The sequence below is a fragment of the Lepisosteus platostomus genome, chromosome 4, assembly GCF_059453375.1.
Source record: "Lepisosteus platostomus isolate fLepPlt1 chromosome 4, fLepPlt1.hap1, whole genome shotgun sequence".
NCBI classification, from domain to species: Eukaryota; Metazoa; Chordata; class Actinopteri; order Semionotiformes; family Lepisosteidae; genus Lepisosteus; species Lepisosteus platostomus.
This window is the reverse complement of record NC_142614.1, coordinates 16,250,453-16,271,725: the sequence shown is the minus strand read 5'-3', so window position 1 is coordinate 16,271,725 and position 21,273 is coordinate 16,250,453. Positions and strand designations below refer to the sequence as shown.

Sequence of the window (21,273 nt, the reverse complement as noted above, 5' to 3'; positions counted from 1 at the left end):
TGTATAGATAAAAGTGAATTGAGTAGGAGCTATTTGGCTCTCTGTATAGGGTAGATGTGTTTTGAGTTTCCTTGGCTCCCATGTGTTCTAAACAGTAACCTGCTTTCACATTTAATTGCATTTAATTGCAGTTTGTCCATCACTCCCTGCTTATGCATTGTGGCTAGTTGCCCATTTTATTTGTAAGTTTGCATAGGTAAAAGTGTAATGAGAGTCTGTGCTTATTCTTTCTTTCCAGGAACTGATTGTCCAGGCTTTGGAATTCAGGAATAGGTTTGCCAGTCGTCCGTACCTCCCTGCAGAGCTCATCCCTGCTGACAAGAGAGCTGTACGTAAGGATCAGAGAAGTTAGACTTCATGGTGGTGGGCCCCTGTCACCAGAACAAAATGAAGTTGATTTTCATTTTTGGTTTAAGACGCAATGTAGTGACTTAGTGTTCATGCTGACTGGTGAAATAACTTTCTTTGGATTTAATGACAACGTTGCTTAGCATGATGGCTAATTTTTACATGGTAAAGTAAGGTAATGGTACCCATTGAGCCCACAAAATCTGCTTGTTTCATCTATTTAATTAGTTTTCTTGAGATAAAGATAAGTGTTACTTTTAAAGATAATCTTTATTTTTTAGTATTTTGTTAGTTAAAAAGTGAACTATATGTGCAATATTTCTTCTTTGCTTAATATGATCATGAAGTACCATATAAGCTGATGTGTGATCAAATTAAGACCATTTCTTCTACTTATTGTTTCACATTAAATTAATGAGAATTTAATTAAAAAAAAGTAATATAATGCATGACACACTCTAGGCTACAAAACGTTTGATTAAAACCAAAGTAATAGAAACATACTTCATCACAGGCCAGTTAACATTCAAGATTTGTCAATGTATTCTGCCTAATTTTAGTTAATAATTGCTTATACTTATATAGCACTTTTCTGGACACTCCACTCAAAGTGCTTTACAGATAACGGGGACTCCCCTCCATCACCAGCTTTGTGCAGCCACACCTGGATGATGCGATGGCAGCCATAGTGCGCCAGAACAGTCACCACACATCAGTGGGGAGGAGAACAGAGTACTGGCGCCAGTACTGCGTGCCCCCTGCTGGCCCCACTAACACCACTTCCAGCAGCAACCTTAGTTTTTCCCAGGAAGTCTCACATCCAGATACTGACCAGGCTCACACCTGCTGAGCTTCAGTGGGTTTCCAGTTGTAAGCTGCAGGGTGAAATACGGTAGCTGCTGGCATACAAAAACCCTCGACGAGGATGGGATTCAAACCCACGCTTGCAGAGCACAATGGATTAGCAGTCCATCGCCTTAACCACTCACCCACCTCGTCAGCAAGTTTACAAATGAAAATGACATAAACCAGCAACATAAACAAGTTGCTGTATTTCTGATGGATTATAATTTACCTTTGAAGCCCAACCTAAAAAAGGACATTTGTAGACAAATTCATCCATCCATTTTTCCCCTGCGTACTCCTGATGAGGGCTGCAGTGGTAGCAAGCTTAGTAGGGCAGACCAGACTTCCCTATCCCCATTAGTCTCGGTCTAATGGGGATAACCAGTCTAACCAGTCTCCGTCTCCTTCAGATATAATCCCTTCAGAGTGACGTTGATCTGCCCGGGGTCTCTTCCCAATGAGTCATGCCTGGTATACCCCAGAGTGCATTCATGATAGATGTCTGAACTATTTCAACTGGCTCATCTTGATCCAGAGGAGCAGCAACTGTGGTCCATGGACCTCCTGGACTTCTGAGCTCCTCTCCCTGTCACGGAGAGTTAAGCCCAACATCCCTATGGAGAAATCTCATTTCCATTTCTTGTACTCGCAATCTTATTCTTGTGGTCACAGGCCAGTTAACATTCAAGATTTGTCAATGTATTCTGCCTAATTTTAGTTAATAATTGCTTATACTTATATAGCACTTTTCTGGACACTCCACTCAAAGTGCTTTACAGATAACGGGGACTCCCCTCCATCACCAGCTTTGTGCAGCCACACCTGGATGATGCGATGGCAGCCATAGTGCGCCAGAACAGTCACCACACATCAGTGGGGAGGAGAACAGAGTACTGGCGCCAGTACTGCGTGCCCCCTGCTGGCCCCACTAACACCACTTCCAGCAGCAACCTTAGTTTTTCCCAGGAAGTCTCACATCCAGATACTGACCAGGCTCACACCTGCTGAGCTTCAGTGGGTTTCCAGTTGTAAGCTGCAGGGTGAAATACGGTAGCTGCTGGCATACAAAAACCCTCGACGAGGATGGGATTCAAACCCACGCTTGCAGAGCACAATGGATTAGCAGTCCATCGCCTTAACCACTCACCCACCTCGTCAGCAAGTTTACAAATGAAAATGACATAAACCAGCAACATAAACAAGTTGCTGTATTTCTGATGGATTATAATTTACCTTTGAAGCCCAACCTAAAAAAGGACATTTGTAGACAAATTCATCCATCCATTTTTCCCCTGCGTACTCCTGATGAGGGCTGCAGTGGTAGCAAGCTTAGTAGGGCAGACCAGACTTCCCTATCCCCATTAGTCTCGGTCTAATGGGGATAACCAGTCTAACCAGTCTCCGTCTCCTTCAGATATAATCCCTTCAGAGTGACGTTGATCTGCCCGGGGTCTCTTCCCAATGAGTCATGCCTGGTATACCCCAGAGTGCATTCATGATAGATGTCTGAACTATTTCAACTGGCTCATCTTGATCCAGAGGAGCAGCAACTGTGGTCCATGGACCTCCTGGACTTCTGAGCTCCTCTCCCTGTCACGGAGAGTTAAGCCCAACATCCCTATGGAGAAATCTCATTTCCATTTCTTGTACTCGCAATCTTATTCTTGTGGTCACAGGCCAGTTAACATTCAAGATTTGTCAATGTATTCTGCCTAATTTTAGTTAATAATTGCTTATACTTATATAGCACTTTTCTGGACACTCCACTCAAAGTGCTTTACAGATAACGGGGACTCCCCTCCATCACCAGCTTTGTGCAGCCACACCTGGATGATGCGATGGCAGCCATAGTGCGCCAGAACAGTCACCACACATCAGTGGGGAGGAGAACAGAGTACTGGCGCCAGTACTGCGTGCCCCCTGCTGGCCCCACTAACACCACTTCCAGCAGCAACCTTAGTTTTTCCCAGGAAGTCTCACATCCAGATACTGACCAGGCTCACACCTGCTGAGCTTCAGTGGGTTTCCAGTTGTAAGCTGCAGGGTGAAATACGGTAGCTGCTGGCATACAAAAACCCTCGACGAGGATGGGATTCAAACCCACGCTTGCAGAGCACAATGGATTAGCAGTCCATCGCCTTAACCACTCACCCACCTCGTCAGCAAGTTTACAAATGAAAATGACATAAACCAGCAACATAAACAAGTTGCTGTATTTCTGATGGATTATAATTTACCTTTGAAGCCCAACCTAAAAAAGGACATTTGTAGACAAATTCATCCATCCATTTTTCCCCTGCGTACTCCTGATGAGGGCTGCAGTGGTAGCAAGCTTAGTAGGGCAGACCAGACTTCCCTATCCCCATTAGTCTCGGTCTAATGGGGATAACCAGTCTAACCAGTCTCCGTCTCCTTCAGATATAATCCCTTCAGAGTGACGTTGATCTGCCCGGGGTCTCTTCCCAATGAGTCATGCCTGGTATACCCCAGAGTGCATTCATGATAGATGTCTGAACTATTTCAACTGGCTCATCTTGATCCAGAGGAGCAGCAACTGTGGTCCATGGACCTCCTGGACTTCTGAGCTCCTCTCCCTGTCACGGAGAGTTAAGCCCAACATCCCTATGGAGAAATCTCATTTCCATTTCTTGTACTCGCAATCTTATTCTTGTGGTCACAGGCCAGTTAACATTCAAGATTTGTCAATGTATTCTGCCTAATTTTAGTTAATAATTGCTTATACTTATATAGCACTTTTCTGGACACTCCACTCAAAGTGCTTTACAGATAACGGGGACTCCCCTCCATCACCAGCTTTGTGCAGCCACACCTGGATGATGCGATGGCAGCCATAGTGCGCCAGAACAGTCACCACACATCAGTGGGGAGGAGAACAGAGTACTGGCGCCAGTACTGCGTGCCCCCTGCTGGCCCCACTAACACCACTTCCAGCAGCAACCTTAGTTTTTCCCAGGAAGTCTCACATCCAGATACTGACCAGGCTCACACCTGCTGAGCTTCAGTGGGTTTCCAGTTGTAAGCTGCAGGGTGAAATACGGTAGCTGCTGGCATACAAAAACCCTCGACGAGGATGGGATTCAAACCCACGCTTGCAGAGCACAATGGATTAGCAGTCCATCGCCTTAACCACTCACCCACCTCGTCAGCAAGTTTACAAATGAAAATGACATAAACCAGCAACATAAACAAGTTGCTGTATTTCTGATGGATTATAATTTACCTTTGAAGCCCAACCTAAAAAAGGACATTTGTAGACAAATTCATCCATCCATTTTTCCCCTGCGTACTCCTGATGAGGGCTGCAGTGGTAGCAAGCTTAGTAGGGCAGACCAGACTTCCCTATCCCCATTAGTCTCGGTCTAATGGGGATAACCAGTCTAACCAGTCTCCGTCTCCTTCAGATATAATCCCTTCAGAGTGACGTTGATCTGCCCGGGGTCTCTTCCCAATGAGTCATGCCTGGTATACCCCAGAGTGCATTCATGATAGATGTCTGAACTATTTCAACTGGCTCATCTTGATCCAGAGGAGCAGCAACTGTGGTCCATGGACCTCCTGGACTTCTGAGCTCCTCTCCCTGTCACGGAGAGTTAAGCCCAACATCCCTATGGAGAAATCTCATTTCCATTTCTTGTACTCGCAATCTTATTCTTTCAGTCACTACCCAAAGCTCGTGACCATAGGTGGGCGTGGGGACATAGATCGACTGGAAAACCAAGAGCTTCATCCAGAAACTAAGCTCACACTTCACCACCGCAGTTCGGCAAAGCATCTGGATGACTGCAGCCTCTCATGATCCTCTATACTCTCACTCGTGAACAAAACCCTCTTACTTAAATTCCACCACTTGTGGCAGCTGCTCCGCCTTCACCTGGAGAGAGCAAACCATTACCTCATATTTGGAGGTGCTATTCCTCATCCCGACCGCATCGCACTCAGCTGCAAATCTTGCAAATGCCCATTGAAGTTCACAGTCAGATGAGGCAAAGGAGACAACATCATCCTTAAACACCAGAGATGCAACCCTCAGGTCCATAAAGTGGATACACTCCAAATCCCAGCTGCACCTTGATATAATGTCCATGAAGATCGCTAAAAAGGAGAAGAGACAAGATGCACCTAAGACTCTGCCAAGTGTCTTGTACAAAAATATCCAATATATTTTTGCTCTCATTGTCATTTGGTGATAAAGTAATGAACTGAGTAATTAGACGAGGAGGACATTAACAAATGTCTATTTTATCTTAATACAGATAATCTCTGTGCTAGTCTTCTCAGGCCTGCCGCAAAATATACCGTACATCTGAAAGGTCAGGAAACCCAACTTTGAATTCTCTTTGAATACATAGTTATTTAATTGTTCAAGGTAAATAAACACATTCAGTCTCTTTAAAGAATCATTACTATTCCTCTGAAGATAAATTGGAAATGTTTTCTTCTATAGCTGTTGCAAGGCTGAAATTTCAAAGTAGCTTTCAAGATGGGCAAATGAAGCTTTTCACAAGCTTTTATTCACATCTCAAAAATAAAACCTTTGATTGTTCTGAATTAAAAAGCAACTATTCTAAAACTCCTACTGTCACTGTCACTGCTGAAATTGGGCTCAATTGGTACACTTACTGCACTCTTTTAGTGGCATTTTACACTTGCTTTTTTCATGGGGCAAAACTGAGCTGGGTGGCACTGATCTTCAAGGTTTTTCCTGTTAGAATAGTATGAAGCAGGAGGAGTTCTTGTCCAAATTTGAATACTATTAGCAAAATGACAACAATATGCATGTTTATTGTTTACAGTCGTGGTTGAGTTCGATCAGATTACAGCTTTTCTTGCAGTGATTTAATCATGTCTTGCACCACTCTCTGCCACCTGGGGGGCTGAGGCACAGTGTAATCCCTGCCAGGGCTCAGTATTGTCCTGTTTCATCCCTGCTATACCAACAAATGTCACAAAATAATGTAGAAATGATATATCCTAATTAACCAGGAAAGGGGACAGGGTAGGTTACTTTTGATGAGAAATGTTTTGCAGTATTAAGGTATTTAAAATTTTGCATATTTAAAGAAAAGTTATAAACAGTGACATTGCTGTTATCCAAGAGTTAAAAATGATAAGATGTGAATGGACATACCGTAGGACTCTCCAAAATACTGTATTTCCTAATCAAATATTAAACAGCACACAAACACCATTATGTTAACAGTTAAAGGATTTATTTAGTCTCTGTGAATTAAAAAAAATGGGGTAAGGCAGATGTATTTTATACTTTCAACCCTGTTCTTTGGGTTAACATTGAAATGAAAGAATATTGAAGATGCTGCCAGTGTCACTGCAGTCCCTTCACCTTCTCTTCCTCATAAAAAGTTGTAAAAAAGCAAAGCAGGAGGTACAGCTTCCCTCTTCTCTCTCTGCAGTAAGTCTCCCTTGATTGCATGAAGGCTTCTCTGGAGCAGAGCCCTAAAAAAGAAGACATTTTGAACAAACATATACAGTAGCCAGCTTTTCAGACACAACTTTCCTGTCTTTACACAGGTGATATCACAGTGCTTGGCTATCCCAGCAGGCATTTTGGGCATGGGATTTGTCAAGTATACTTATTTACCTCCCATTCCAATTAACAAATTCAAGACAAAATAACTACATGAAGAAAACATATCAGATAATATTTATACTTTTTTACCTGATTATTCTTCTGCTGTATTTTATTTGACAATTGAGAGGCATTCTCTGAGTCTCTTTTAAATTTCTTTTCACTTCCTTTTATGTTCATAAAGCAAGTTTTCCTAAGCAGCTTCTCCCAGCAAGTATGATCCTGTTCCTTTTCAACTTCCTTGACTTCTATTTTTCCCGGTTGGGCACTGATACTTTCAATTGCTGAAGGATCCTTCAGTTCTGTACTAATCGTTGTGGGTTTTGGAGAGACATTCATTTCACTGTCTTCATTCTTTTCATTAGCTGGTGGGAGATCGGATTTAAAGCGTGAGATGTCAAGGCTTCGGTTTCTTGACTTTTTCTCTCTTTTATTTCCTCCTGCCCAAGCCTCCCTAGGGAAGCTCTCCAGTTCCGGGATCTTCTCCTCCATTTGCAGTTTCATACACTGAGAATGATGAGGTTTTATTAAGGAGCCTTCACTCTGGGGTGGAAAATTGCACTTGCTGGGACTTTCTTCGCTGGTGGTAAAGGGCTCCTGCCACACGTGAGCGATCTTACGGACGACCTGGAACCCCGAACCCTTCCTCACCTCTATGGCCCCATTCGTGATCCTTCTGCTATATGAGGCCTTTGGTCTGGGCTGACGTATAAGAGGCAGCAGGTGTCCTGGGCAGCTGTTCATTGAAGCCTCCATCACTGTCGCCTTCACGGGCTCTGTCAAGGAGAGCACTGGAGGAGCTGGCTGTTCTGACATCTCGCCAGGCTCCTCAGCACCGCAGGTCTCTTCGGCAGTCTGGGAATTGTTGATGTCAAAAGGTATTCTGGGGTGTTCCCCCTTTACTGTGCTTAAAGCAACCATTTTAAACTCCTCCACCACTGACAGGTCAGTCTGGGCCTTCTTGGCAAGGCCACGGACTCTTATCTGATGTGGATCTTCCAACAGTGGTCTTTCGGATAAAAATGGAAGGATGTCACGGCCAGGAGGAGTTTCACAGGGGGATACCTTAAGCACCTCATCTATTTTGGCCATAAATCTGTCCCCATCTCTGTCTTTCCTAATACGTTGTCTTCTGTTTGGCCCTTCAGAAACTGCTCTTTGGGTCAGGATCTCAGGGAAGAAGTCAGTGACGCCACCTTCCTTTATCTAAGGAGTTAAATAAAATAGTTAGGCACATAAAAGACAGAATCATGATATATATATATATATCAGCATATATTACAAACATAATAATGTATATACAATTTATTACGCAGGCAAAGCCAAAACTTTTCTTAATGTATTTAAACCAAAACTTTTTCCTTGCTGGTATTCAAGTGCCCCTGTGATGACGGGTCTCACTGGTGCTTTGGACCCCATCGCCCTTCCTCACCTCTGTACCTCTGCTCTTCATCCTCCTGCCGTATGACGCCTTTGGTCTGGGTAGGCGTACACGAGACGGTGGTCCAGTGTCAGACCGGGGCTCCTTGCCACTGTCCTCGCAGGACCTGAGGGGCTCTGTCTGCTCCGCCTGTTTGTCTCGGCCAGGATGGGTTTCATTGGAGGAGTCGCTGAACATCTCTATTTCAGCAAAGTGTCTGTCCACATCTCTGGAGACATTGTCATTCCCACAATGTTTTCTTCTTTTTGGCCCCTCAGAAACTGTTTGTGGGGTCAGGATCTCAGAGAAGAGTTCAACAGTCTCCTTTTCAGAAGGTATGACTCCTTGTTTTACCTGAAAAAAGTTAAAAATGTTCTACAAATAAACACCAGAACTACCGTGTATAATATCTCAATATGTACCTCTTAAACACAATACTGTACATCCAGTTTATTAAGTTGGCAAAGCTAGAATTTTTCCTAATGTTTTTTGCCCTTGCTGGTATTCAAGTGCCCCTGTGATGACGGGTCTCACTGGTGGTTTGGACCCCAACGCCCTTCCTCACCTCTGTACCTTCGCTCTTCATCCTCCTGCCATATGACGCCTTTGGTCTGGGTAGGCGTACACGAGACGGTGGTCCTGTGTCTGACCAGGGCTCCTTGCCACTGTCCTCGCAGGACATGAGGGGCTCTGTCTGCTCCGCCTGTTTGTCTCGGCCAGGATGGGTTTGACTGGACGAGTCGCTGAACATCTCCTCTATTTCAGCAATGAGTCTGTCCACATCTCTGGACAGATCACCATCATCCTTCTCAAACCGCTGTTTTCTTTTTGGCCCCTCCGAAATGGCTGTTGAGGTTTTGACATCCAGGCGGGGGTCAGCAGTCTGCTTTTGACTCATTTCGACTCCTCCTTTCTTTCTCTAAAGTGTCAAACAAAGTTCCTAGTTTGAATATGAACGATTTTCTGGGTTTGTTTCAATTTTTTGTACATTTATGTGGCTGTAGTGGATATTGGAAACAATGTGAGACAGATTTGCCCCATAAGAAACTAATTTTATCCGGTAATTAAAGAGCTGATCATGGAGACGCATCCTTTTTCAACTTACCAAGCAATCTTCTGATTGTCTCGCCTTACACTCCACAGCTTTCACTCGGAGGTTGTTCCCCTCCTTGGCATCCATCTTGAAACCCCGCAGAAAATGATTTGGTTAACCCGAATAATTCAATACTGACATCTTATTTGTTAAACATTTAAATGAAAGACGACTTTGACTTTCAGTGTGCATATTTCTGTAAAAAAGTCTATTCTTGTACATACTGTAGAAGAGCAGTACCTTGAGTAAATAAGTGAAAAACGTCCTACCTTTATGTTTCAGATAAAATCAATATTTTGAGGCTTCTCTGTCTGAGAAAGTGTTTTCTTAAAACTTCTTCTTAATCTTCGACGACCTTCTTACCGCGTGTTAGCTTGAACTAAACGCGCTTAATAAGTTTATTTTCAACGCTGGCATAGTTACGAAGTGATGTAACAAAGTCTTAGTTCAACTCATCATATTACCAGTGATGACGTAATAAAGAGTCTGCCTTTCACCCAGCAAGACGGTATGGCAGCATTAGTGCGTTTCACTTATCGTTACTGTATTCAAAAGGTGCAAAACTAGTTTCATTTACCATGAATAACGATCGAAAACCTCCGATACAAATGAAGTCTCAAATCTTCATTAGCATGGCGCATGAATTACAGTTTTTCGGAATCAACAATTAATGCAAACACCTTTAGAATCTAAACATCATGATAGTATTCGAGATGTGCAAAAAAACTTAGGTGATTCACTCTCCCTAGGTAAGAAATTTCCTGTAACGGTATAGTTAAAGACACCAGTATCACTAGCCTGTCTTGCTAATTGACAAGTGTCCTACAGTGTGTAATTCTGAATTGGGTTCGACCCCGGAATTGTGCGGAGCTAACGGTCGTGTGTTGTCATTGTAAAACTCCTCCAGGAGGGGGCTGTGTTCTCCTTCAGTACAGGCTCAGCACACTCACACTGTTCCTGTCATTAGTCGTCATTACCCGTCGCAATTATACAGTTGTTGCGGACCTCCGTTTTTTTTTTTCAGCCCTGTATTCTGTATACTTAAAAGGTTTTTAATCCAAATGTTGGGGTAAAAACGAAAATGGCGTGTTTCCTCCCTGCGCGAGACAGCGGAGACTCTCTGGGAAAAGTGCTCAGCGGTGCGGACGGATTTAGAACAGCTGAACAACAATGTGAAGTGTAGAAATGAATATCTGTATAATGTTATATTTGAAATCGCTCTTTAATTCGAATAAATGGTATAAAGCTCACTGCGTTGTAGCTATTTCAATATTTTGCTCCGGTTCTGACTGAATAATTGCACAGTATCCGACCTGTGTCCTGTTGGTTCTCGTTGCCATTATGGGTGATGTACAGTATAGGGTGGCGAGACTGAAAAGATATCAGAAGCACGGAGGAACTCTCTATAAAATTAAACATTGTAAGTATGTGTGTAAGGATTTAGGACGCGCCTCAGTTGACAGTTAAGACACTTTGGGAGAGCTGGTTTACAGGTGTTGCTCCTAATGCAACGTGACTTCAGTTCCTTTCAAAAACGTCTTCGGCTCATAAAACACCTCAATGTCCCCCCGACTCCCTCCCACCGCTAGAGGGGAGAAGTAAGAAGGATAAACCTATTTTGTAGCTATTAGTGCTTCATCTAAATCAGTGTTTTTATCATTGTGAAGTTCATTGTATGAAATTTGTATTATTTAATACTTGACATCTGACTGCTCCAAAAGCTTACACGATGTACAGTATTTTATCTAACGACAGTTTTCAATGTTTTTGCTTGGAATTAGGAGATACAACAGGGACACAATGACGCTGTTTTACTTGGCTACTTTTCTGAGATAGATGTAAGGATGGAAAATGATTTTTAATTTTCCTTTAACAAACACTGCAACTACTTGCGGATCTCACTTCAGCCAGAAACTTTCTGAACCATGGATTAAAATGCACACAAACAACTTTCTGTTAACAATTAAAGAATTTATTAAGTCTCTGTGTATTTACAAAAAATGAAGGCTCTGTTATTTTCTGTTAACGTATCGTACACGTCCAGCCCTGTTGTTTCAGTAATCATTGAAGTGAAAGAATGTTGCAGGGGCTATGCTACCGCCAGTCTGATTGCAGTCCCTTCACCTTCTCTTCCTCCTAAAAAGCTTAAGAAAAGCAAAGCAGGAGGTACAGCTTCCCTCTACTCTCTCTGTAGTAAGTCTCTCTTGATTGCATGAAGGCTGTTCTTGAGTTGAGCTCTGAAACAGAAGGTATTTGAAACATAATTTCAGTGTTGACTTACACACTTGGCCATCTTTGACTTCCCTGTCTTTACACAGGTGATATCACACTGCTTGGCTATCCCAGCAGGCATTGTGGGCATGCGATTTGTCAGGTACAGTATACTTAGTTACATCCAGTAGTTACCTCCCATTCCCATTTACAGCTACTAGAAAAACTAACCACAACTGGAAGAAACAACATAGAAAACAAATATCACATAACATTTCTGCTTTGTTTTTACCTCATTATCCTTCTGTTGTGTTTTAAATGAAGATGGAGAGGCACTCTCTGAGTCTCTTTTGAGTTTCTTTGGACTTTCTTTCATCTTCCTGGCACCGGTTTTCCTAAGGAGCTTCTTCCAGACACTACTAGCCTTTTCCTGTTCGACTTCCTTTTCTGTTGCCAAAACTTTAAGTTGTCCAACCATGGCTTCTATTTGTCCCGGTCGGGCACTGATGCTTTCAGTTTGTAAAGTGTCCTCTGGTTCTGTACTGATCATTGTGGGTTTTGGAGGGACATGAATTTCATTGTCTTCCTTCTCCCCGTTATCTGGTGGGAACTCAGATGTAAAAGATGAGATGTCATGGTTGCTGGTCTCCTTGTCGAACTGCATGTCTTCTTCAGCTTGGACAGATATGAGACGGGTTTGTTTTTTTGTCTTTTTCTCTCTTTTATTTCCTCCTGCCCAAGCCTCCTTAGGGAAGCTCTCCAATGCCGGGATCTTCTCCTCCATTTGCCGTTTCAAACACCGAGGATGATGTGGTCCTATTAAGGAGCCTTCACTCTGGGGTGGAAAATTACCAGAGTTGCACTTGGTGGGACTTTCTTCGCTGGTGGTAAAGGGCTCCTGCCTCACGTGAGCGATCTTACGGACGACCTGGAACCCCGAACCCTTCCTCACCTCTATGGCCCCATTCGTGATCCTTCTGCCATATGAGGCCTTTGGTCTGGGCTGACGTATACGAGGCAGCGGGTGTCCTGGGCAGCTGTTCATTGAAGCCTCCATCACTGTCGCCTTCACGGGCTCTGTCAAGGAGAGCACTGGAGGAGCTGGCTGTTCTGACATCTCGCCAAGCTCCTCAGCAACGCAGGACTCTTTGGCAGTCTGGGAATTGTTGCTGTCGAAGGGTATTCTGGGGTGTTCTCCCTTTACTGTGCTTAAAGCATCCTGTTTAAACTCCTCCACCAGTGACAGGTCAGTCTGGGCCTTCTTGGCAAGGCCACGGACTCTGATCTGATGTGGATCTTCCGACAGTGGTCTTTCGGATAAAAATGGAAGGATGTCACGGCCAGGAGGGGTTTCACAGGGGGATACCTTAAGCATCTCATCTATTTTGGCCATAAGTCTGTCCCCATCTCTGGAAACATCGTCTTTCCTAATATGTTGTCTTCTTTTTGGCCCTTCAGAAACTGCTCTTTGGGTCAGGATCTCAGGGAAGAAGTCAGTGACGCCACCTTCCTTTATCTAAGGAGTTAAATAAAATAGTTAGGGACATAAAAGACAGAATCATGATATATATATATCAGCATATATTACAAACATAATAATGTATATACAATTTATTACGCAGGCAAAGCCAAAACTTTTCTTAATGTATTTAAACCAAAACTTTTTCCTTGCTGGTATTCAAGTGCCCCTGTGATGACGGGTCTCACTGGTGCTTTGGACCCCATCGCCCTTCCTCACCTCTGTACCTCTGCTCGTCATCCTCCTGCCGTATGACGCCTTTGGTCTGGGTAGGCGTACACGAGACGGTGGTCCGGTGTCAGACCGGGGCTCCTTGCCACTGTCCTCGCAGGACCTGAGGGGCTCTGTCTGCTCCGCCTGTTTGTCTCGGCCAGAATGGGTTTCATTGGAGGAGTCGCTGAACATCTCTATTTCAGCAAAGTGTCTGTCCACATCTCTGGAGACATTGTCATTCCCACAATGTTTTCTTCTTTTTGGCCCCTCAGAAACTGTTTGTGGGGTCAGGATCTCAGAGAAGAGTTCAACAGTCTCCTTTTCAGAAGGTATTACTCCTTGTTTTACCTGAAAAAAGTTAAAAATGTTCTACAAATAAAAACCAGAACTACCGTGTATAATATCTCAATATGTATCTCTTAAACACAATACTGTACATCCAGTTTATTAAGTTGCCAAAGCCAGAATTTTTCCTAATGTTTTTTGCCCTTGCTGGTATTCAAGTGCCCCTGTGATGACGGGTCTCACTGGTGGTTTGGACCCTAACGCCCTTCCTCACCTCTGTACCTCCGCTCTTCATCCTCCTGCCATATGACGCCTTTGGTCTGGGTAGGCGTACGCGAGACAGTGGTCCTGCGTCAGACCACGGCTCCTTGCCACTGTCCTCGCAGGACATGAGGGGCTCTGTCTGCTCCGCCTGTTTGTCTCGGCCAGGATGGGTTTGACTGGACGAGTCGCTGAACATCTCCTCTATTTCAGCAATGAGTCTGTCCACATCTCTGGACAGATCACCATCATCCTTCTCAAACCGCTGTTTTCTTTTTGGCCCCTCCGAAATGGCTGTTGAGGTTTTGACATCCAGGCAGGGGTCAGCAGTCTGCTTTTGACTCATTTCGACTCCTCCTTTCTTTCTCTAAAGTGTCAAACAAAATTCCTAGTTTGTATATGAACGATTTTCTGGGTTTGTTTCCATTTTTTGTACATTTATGTGGCTGTAGTGGATATTGGAAACAACGTGAGACAGATTTGCCCCATAAGAAACTAATCTTATCCGGTTATTAAAGAGCTGATCATGGAGACGCATCCTTTTTCAACTTACCAAGCAATCTTCTGATTGTCTCGCCTTACACTCCACAGCTTTCACTCGGAGGTTGTTCCCCTCCTTGGCATCCATCTTGAAACCCCGCAGAAAATGATTTGGTTAACCCGAATAATTCAATACTGACATCTTATTTGTTAAACATTTAAATGAAAGACGACTTTGACTTTCAGTGTGCATATTTCTGTAAAAAAGTCTATTCTTGTACATACTGTAGAAGAGCAGTACCTTGAGTAAATAAGTGAAAAACGTCCTACCTTTATGTTTCAGATAAAATCAATATTTTGAGGCTTCTCTGTCTGAGAAAGTGTTTTCTTAAAACTTCTTCTTAATCTTCGACGACCTTCTTACCGCGTGTTAGCTTGAACTAAACGCGCTTAATAAGTTTATTTTCAACGCTGGCATAGTTACGAAGTGATGTAACAAAGTCTTAGTTCAACTCATCATATTACCAGTGATGACGTAAAAAAGAGTCTGCCTTTCACCCAGCAAGACGGTATGGCAGCATTAGTGCGTTTCACTTATCGTTACTGTATTCAAAAGGTGCAAAACTAGTTTCATTTACCATGAATAACGATCGAAAACCTCCGATACAAATGAAGTCTCAAATCTTCATTAGCATGGCGCATGAATTACAGTTTTTCGGAATCAACAATTAATGCAAACACCTTTAGAATCTAAACATCATGATAGTATTCGAGATGTGCAAAAAAACTTAGGTGATTCACTCTCCCTAGGTAAGAAATTTCCTGTAACGGTATAGTTAAAGACACCAGTATCACTAGCCTGTCTTGCTAATTGACAAGTGTCCTACAGTGTGTAATTCTGAATTGGGTTCGACCCCGGAATTGTGCGGAGCTAACGGTCGTGTGTTGTCATTGTAAAACTCCTCCAGGAGGGGGCTGTGTTCTCCTTCAGTACAGGCTCAGCACACTCACACTGTTCCTGTCATTAGTCGTCATTACCCGTCGCAATTATACAGTTGTTGCGGACCTCCGTTTTTTTTTTTTCAGCCCTGTATTCTGTATACTTAAAAGGTTTTTAATCCAAATGTTGGGGTAAAAACGAAAATGGCGTGTTTCCTCCCTGCGCGAGACAGCGGAGACTCTCTGGGAAAAGTGCTCAGCGGTGCGGACGGATTTAGAACAGCTGAACAACAATGTGAAGTGTAGAAATGAATATCTGTATAATGTTATATTTGAAATCGCTCTTTAATTCGAATAAATGGTATAAAGCTCACTGCGTTGTAGCTATTTCAATATTTTGCTCCGGTTCTGACTGAATAATTGCACAGTATCCGACCAGTGTCCTGTTAGTTCTCGTTGCCATTATGGGTGATGTACAGTATAGGGTGGCGAGACTGAAAAGATATCAGAAGCACGGAGGAACTCTCTATAAAATTAAACATTGTAAGTATGTGTGTAAGGATTTAGGACGCGCCTCAGTTGACAGTTAAGACACTTTGGGAGAGCTGGTTTACAGGTGTTGCTCCTAATGCAACGTGACCTCAGTTCCTTTCAAAAACGTCTTCGGCTCATAAAACACCTCAATGTCCCCCCGACTCCCTCCCACCGCTAGAGGGGAGAAGTAAGAAGGATAAACCTATTTTGTAGCTATTAGTGCTTCATCTTAATCAGTGTTTTTATCATTGTGAAGTTCATTGTATGAAATTTGTATTATTTAATACTTGACATCTGACTGCTCCAAAAGCTTACACGATGTACAGTATTTTATCTAACCACAGTTTTCAATGTTTTTGCTTGGAATTAGGAGATACAGCAGGGACACAATGACGCAGTTTTACTTGGCTACTTTTCTGAGATAGATGTAAGGATGGAAAATGATTTTTAATTTTCCTTTAACAAACACTGCAACTACTTGCGGATCTCACTTCAGCCAGAAACTTTGTGAACCATGGATTAAAATGCACACAAACAACTTTCTGTTAACAATTAAAGAATTTATTAAGTCTCTGTGTATTTACAAAAAATGAAGGCTCTGTTATTTTCTGTTAACGTATCGTACACGTCCAGCCCTGTTGTTTCAGTAATCATTGAAGTGAAAGAATGTTGCAGGGGCTATGCTACCGCCAGTCTGATTGCAGTCCCTTCACCTTCTCTTCCTCCTAAAAAGCTTAAGAAAAGCAAAGCAGGAGGTACAGCTTCCCTCTACTCTCTCTGTAGTAAGTCTCTCTTGATTGCATGAAGGCTGTTCTTGAGTTGAGCTCTGAAACAGAAGGTATTTGAAACATAATTTCAGTGTTGACTTACACACTTGGCCATCTTTGACTTCCCTGTCTTTACACAGGTGATATCACACTGCTTGGCTATCCCAGCAGGCATTGTGGGCATGCGATTTGTCAGGTACAGTATACTTAGTTACATCCAGTAGTTACCTCCCATTCCCATTTACAGCTACTAGAAAAACTAACCACAACTGGAAGAAACAACATAGAAAACAAATATCACATAACATTTCTGCTTTGTTTTTACCTCATTATCCTTCTGTTGTGTTTTAAATGAAGATGGAGAGGCACTCTCTGAGTCTCTTTTGAGTTTCTTTGGACTTTCTTTCATCTTCCTGGCACCGGTTTTCCTAAGGAGCTTCTTCCAGACACTACTAGCCTTTTCCTGTTCGACTTCCTTTTCTGTTGCCAAAACTTTAAGTTGTCCAACCATGGCTTCTATTTGTCCCGGTCGGGCACTGATGCTTTCAGTTTGTAAAGTGTCCTCTGGTTCTGTACTGATCATTGTGGGTTTTGGAGGGACATGAATTTCATTGTCTTCCTTCTCCCCGTTATCTGGTGGGAACTCAGATGTAAAAGATGAGATGTCATGGTTGCTGGTCTCCTTGTCCAACTGCATGTCTTCTTCAGCTTGGACAGATATGAGACGGGTTTGTTTTTTTGTCTTTTTCTCTCTTTTATTTCCTCCTGCCCAAGCCTCCTTAGGGAAGCTCTCCAATGCCGGGATCTTCTCCTCCATTTGCCGTTTCAAACACCAAGGATGAAGTGGTCCTATTAAGGAGCCTTCACTCTGGGGTGGAAAATTACCAGAGTTGCACTTGGTGGGACTTTCTTCGCTGGTGGTAAAGGGCTCCTGCCTCACGTGAGCGATCTTACGGACGACCTGGAACCCCGAACCCTTCCTCACCTCTATGGCCCCATTCGTGATCCTTCTGCCATATGAGGCCTTTGGTCTGGGCTGACGTATACGAGGCAGCGGGTGTCCTGGGCAGCTGTTCATTGAAGCCTCCATCACTGTCGCCTTCACGGGCTCTGTCAAGGAGAGCACTGGAGGAGCTGGCTGTTCTGACATCTCGCCAAGCTCCTCAGCAACGCAGGACTCTTTGGCAGTCTGGGAATTGTTGCTGTCGAAGGGTATTCTGGGGTGTTCTCCCTTTACTGTGCTTAAAGCATCCTGTTTAAACTCCTCCACCAGTGACAGGTCAGTCTGGGCCTTCTTGGCAAGGCCACGGACTCTGATCTGATGTGGATCTTCCGACAGTGGTCTTTCGGATAAAAATGGAAGGATGTCACGGCCAGGAGGGGTTTCACAGGGGGATACCTTAAGCATCTCATCTATTTTGGCCATAAGTCTGTCCCCATCTCTGGAAACATCGTCTTTCCTAATATGTTGTCTTCTTTTTGGCCCTTCAGAAACTGCTCTTTGGGTCAGGATCTCAGGGAAGAAGTCAGTGACGCCACCTTCCTTTATCTAAGGAGTTAAATAAAATAGTTAGGGACATAAAAGACAGAATCATGATATATATATATCAGCATATATTACAAACATAATAATGTATATACAATTTATTACGCAGGCAAAGCCAAAACTTTTCTTAATGTATTTAAACCAAAACTTTTTCCTTGCTGGTATTCAAGTGCCCCTGTGATGACGGGTCTCACTGGTGCTTTGGACCCCATCGCCCTTCCTCACCTCTGTACCTCTGCTCGTCATCCTCCTGCCGTATGACGCCTTTGGTCTGGGTAGGCGTACGCAAGACGGTGGTCCTGTGTCAGAACAGGGCTCCTTGTCCTCGCAGGACCTGAGGGGCTCTGTCTGCTCTGCCTGTTTGTCTCGGCCAGGATGGGTTTCATTGGAGGAGTCGCTGAACATCTCTATTTCAGCAAAGTGTCTGTCCACATCTCTGAAGACACTGTCATTCCCACAATGTTTTCTTCTTTTTGGCCCCTCAGAAACTGTTTGTGGGGTCAGGATCTCAGAGAAGAGTTCAACAGTCTCCTTTTCAGAAGGTATGACTCCTTGTTTTACCTAAAAAGTTAAACATTTTCTACAAATAAAAACCAGAACTACCCTGTATAATATCTCAATATGTATCTCTTAAACACAATACTGTACATCCAGTTTATTAAGTTGCCAAAGCCAGAATTTTTCCTAATGTTTTTTGCCCTTGCTGGTATTCAAGTGCCCCTGTGACGACGGGTCTCACTGGTGGTTTGGACCCTAACGCCCTTCCTCACCTCTGTACCTCCGCTCTTCATCCTCCTGCCATATGACGCCTTTGGTCTGGGTAGGCGTACGCGAGACAGTGGTCCTGCGTCAGACCACGGCTCCTTGCCACTGTCCTCGCAGGACATGAGGGGCTCTGTCTGCTCCGCCTGTTTGTCTCGGCCAGGATGGGTTTGACTGGACGAGTCGCTGAACATCTCCTCTATTTCAGCAATGAGTCTGTCCACATCTCTGGACAGATCACCATCATCCTTCTCAAACCGCTGTTTTCTTTTTGGCCCCTCCGAAATGGCTGTTGAGGTTTTGACATCCAGGCAGGGGTCAGCAGTCTGCTTTTGACTCATTTCGACTCCTCCTTTCTTTCTCTAAAGTGTCAAACAAAATTCCTAGTTTGTATATGAACGATTTTCTGGGTTTGTTTCCATTTTTTGTACATTTATGTGGCTGTAGTGGATATTGGAAACAACGTGAGACAGATTTGCCCCATATGAAACTAATCTTATCCGGTTATTAAAGAGCTGATCATGGAGACGCATCCTTTTTCAACTTACCAAGCAATCTTCTGATTGTCTCGCCTTACACTCCACAGCTTTCACTCGGAGGTTGTTCCCCTCCTTGGCATCCATCTTGAAACCCCGCAGAAAATGATTTGGTTAACCCGAATAATTCAATACTGACATCTTATTTGTTAAACATTTAAATGAAAGACGACTTTGACTTTCAGTGTGCATATTTCTGTAAAAAAGTCTATTCTTGTACATACTGTAGAAGAGCAGTACCTTGAGTAAATAAGTGAAAAACGTCCTACCTTTATGTTTCAGATAAAATCAATATTTTGAGGCTTCTCTGTCTGAGAAAGTGTTTTCTTAAAACTTCTTCTTAATCTTCGACGACCTTCTTACCGCGTGTTAGCTTGAACTAAACGCGCTTAATAAGTTTATTTTCAACGCTGGCATAGTTACGAAGTGATGTAACAAAGTCTTAGTTCAACTCATCATATTACCAGTGATGACGTAAAAAAGAGTCTGCCTTTCACCCAGCAAGACGGTATGGCAGCATTAGTGCGTTTCACTTATCGTTACTGTATTCAAAAGGTGCAAAACTAGTTTCATTTACCATGAATAACGATCGAAAACCTCCGATACAAATGAAGTCTCAAATCTTCATTAGCATGGCGCATGAATTACAGTTTTTCGGAATCAACAATTAATGCAAACACCTTTAGAATCTAAACATCATGATAGTATTCGAGATGTGCAAAAAAACTTAGGTGATTCACTCTCCCTAGGTAAGAAATTTCCTGTAACGGTATAGTTAAAGACACCAGTATCACTAGCCTGTCTTGCTAATTGACAAGTGTCCTACAGTGTGTAATTCTGAATTGGGTTCGACCCCGGAATTGTGCGGAGCTAACGGTCGTGTGTTGTCATTGTAAAACTCCTCCAGGAGGGGGCTGTGTTCTCCTTCAGTACAGGCTCAGCACACTCACACTGTTCCTGTCATTAGTCGTCATTACCCGTCGCAATTATACAGTTGTTGCGGACCTCCGTTTTTTTTTTTTCAGCCCTGTATTCTGTATACTTAAAAGGTTTTTAATCCAAATGTTGGGGTAAAAACGAAAATGGCGTGTTTCCTCCCTGCGCGAGACAGCGGAGACTCTCTGGGAAAAGTGCTCAGCGGTGCGGACGGATTTAGAACAGCTGAACAACAATGTGAAGTGTAGAAATGAATATCTGTATAATGTTATATTTGAAATCGCTCTTTAATTCGAATAAATGGTATAAAGCTCACTGCGTTGTAGCTATTTCAATATTTTGCTCCGGTTCTGACTGAATAATTGCACAGTATCCGACCAGTGTCCTGTTAGTTCTCGTTGCCATTATGGGTGATGTACAGTATAGGGTGGCGAGACTGAAAAGATATCAGAAGCACGGAGGAACTCTCTATAAAATTAAACATTGTAAGTATGTGTGTAAGGATTTAGGACGCGCCTCAGTTGACAGTTAAGACACTTTGGGAGAGCTGGTTTACAGGTGTTGCTCCTAATGCAACGTGACCTCAGTTCCTTTCAAAAACGTCTTCGGCTCATAAAACACCTCAATGTCCCCCCGACTCCCTCCCACCGCTAGAGGGGAGAAGTAAGAAGGATAAACCTATTTTGTAGCTATTAGTGCTTCATCTTAATCAGTGTTTTTATCATTGTGAAGTTCATTGTATGAAATTTGTATTATTTAATACTTGACATCTGACTGCTCCAAAAGCTTACACGATGTACAGTATTTTATCTAACCACAGTTTTCAATGTTTTTGCTTGGAATTAGGAGATACAGCAGGGACACAATGACGCAGTTTTACTTGGCTACTTTTCTGAGATAGATGTAAGGATGGAAAATGATTTTTAATTTTCCTTTAACAAACACTGCAACTACTTGCGGATCTCACTT

The 21,273-nt window shown here is 43.2% G+C and overlaps 3 protein-coding genes across 5 annotated transcripts in view; 1 reads left to right on the top strand and 2 right to left on the bottom strand.

Moving 5' to 3' along the window:
* Positions 1-21,273, top strand: part of c4h5orf34 (chromosome 4 C5orf34 homolog) — a 76,452-nt gene that overhangs the window by 2,064 nt on the left and 53,115 nt on the right. Inside the window, exon 2 of the mRNA XM_088628762.1 lies at positions 239-328. Coding sequence (XP_088484888.1) covers positions 239-328 — 90 coding nt within the window. The remainder of the gene's footprint in view (positions 1-238; positions 329-21,273) is intronic.
* LOC148672805 (uncharacterized) lies at positions 6,404-14,802 on the bottom strand. 3 transcript variants are annotated; one of them, XM_088628743.1, is made up of 7 exons: positions 14,615-14,802; positions 14,358-14,432; positions 13,818-14,171; positions 13,265-13,606; positions 8,235-8,576; positions 6,893-8,008; positions 6,404-6,669 (listed from the first exon to the last, which is right to left on the bottom strand). In XM_088628743.1, exons 2-7 carry the CDS (start codon positions 14,430-14,432, stop codon positions 6,553-6,555), a joined length of 2,346 nt encoding a protein of 781 aa, XP_088484869.1. In that variant the 5' UTR covers positions 14,615-14,802; the 3' UTR covers positions 6,404-6,552. The 3 variants fall into 3 exon arrangements, with proteins under 3 accessions (XP_088484869.1, XP_088484870.1, XP_088484871.1); XM_088628744.1 differs by having other exon boundaries at positions 6,893-8,002; XM_088628745.1 differs by lacking the exons at positions 6,404-6,669; positions 6,893-8,008; positions 8,235-8,576 and adding exons at positions 11,266-11,552; positions 11,819-13,036 and having other exon boundaries at positions 14,615-14,794.
* On the bottom strand, positions 16,297-19,817 carry LOC148672804 (uncharacterized). Its single transcript, XM_088628760.1, has 6 exons — positions 19,638-19,817; positions 19,381-19,455; positions 18,841-19,194; positions 18,296-18,631; positions 16,850-18,067; positions 16,297-16,583 (listed from the first exon to the last, which is right to left on the bottom strand). Exons 2-6 carry the CDS (start codon positions 19,453-19,455, stop codon positions 16,467-16,469), a joined length of 2,100 nt encoding a protein of 699 aa, XP_088484886.1. The 5' UTR covers positions 19,638-19,817; the 3' UTR covers positions 16,297-16,466.

Excerpts from the sequence above, each read along its gene's own strand:
- LOC148672805 (XM_088628743.1), bottom strand. The coding sequence starts at position 14,432 with ATGGATGCCAAGGAGGGGAACAACCTCCGAGTGAAAGCTGTGGAGTGT. Across the intron at positions 14,172-14,357 it reads GACAATCAGAAGATTGCTTG|AGAAAGAAAGGAGGAGTCGA; the intron begins GTAAGTTGAAAA and ends TTGACACTTTAG. Across the intron at positions 8,577-13,264 it reads TGACGAGCAGAGGTACAGAG|GTAAAACAAGGAGTCATACC; the intron begins GTGAGGAAGGGC and ends AACTTTTTTCAG.
- LOC148672804 (XM_088628760.1), bottom strand. The coding sequence starts at position 19,455 with ATGGATGCCAAGGAGGGGAACAACCTCCGAGTGAAAGCTGTGGAGTGT. Across the intron at positions 18,068-18,295 it reads TGACGAGCAGAGGTACAGAG|GAAGGTGGCGTCACTGACTT; the intron begins GTGAGGAAGGGC and ends CCTTAGATAAAG. Across the intron at positions 16,584-16,849 it reads CACAACAGAAGGATAATGAG|AGCTCAACTCAAGAACAGCC; the intron begins GTAAAAACAAAG and ends CTTCTGTTTCAG.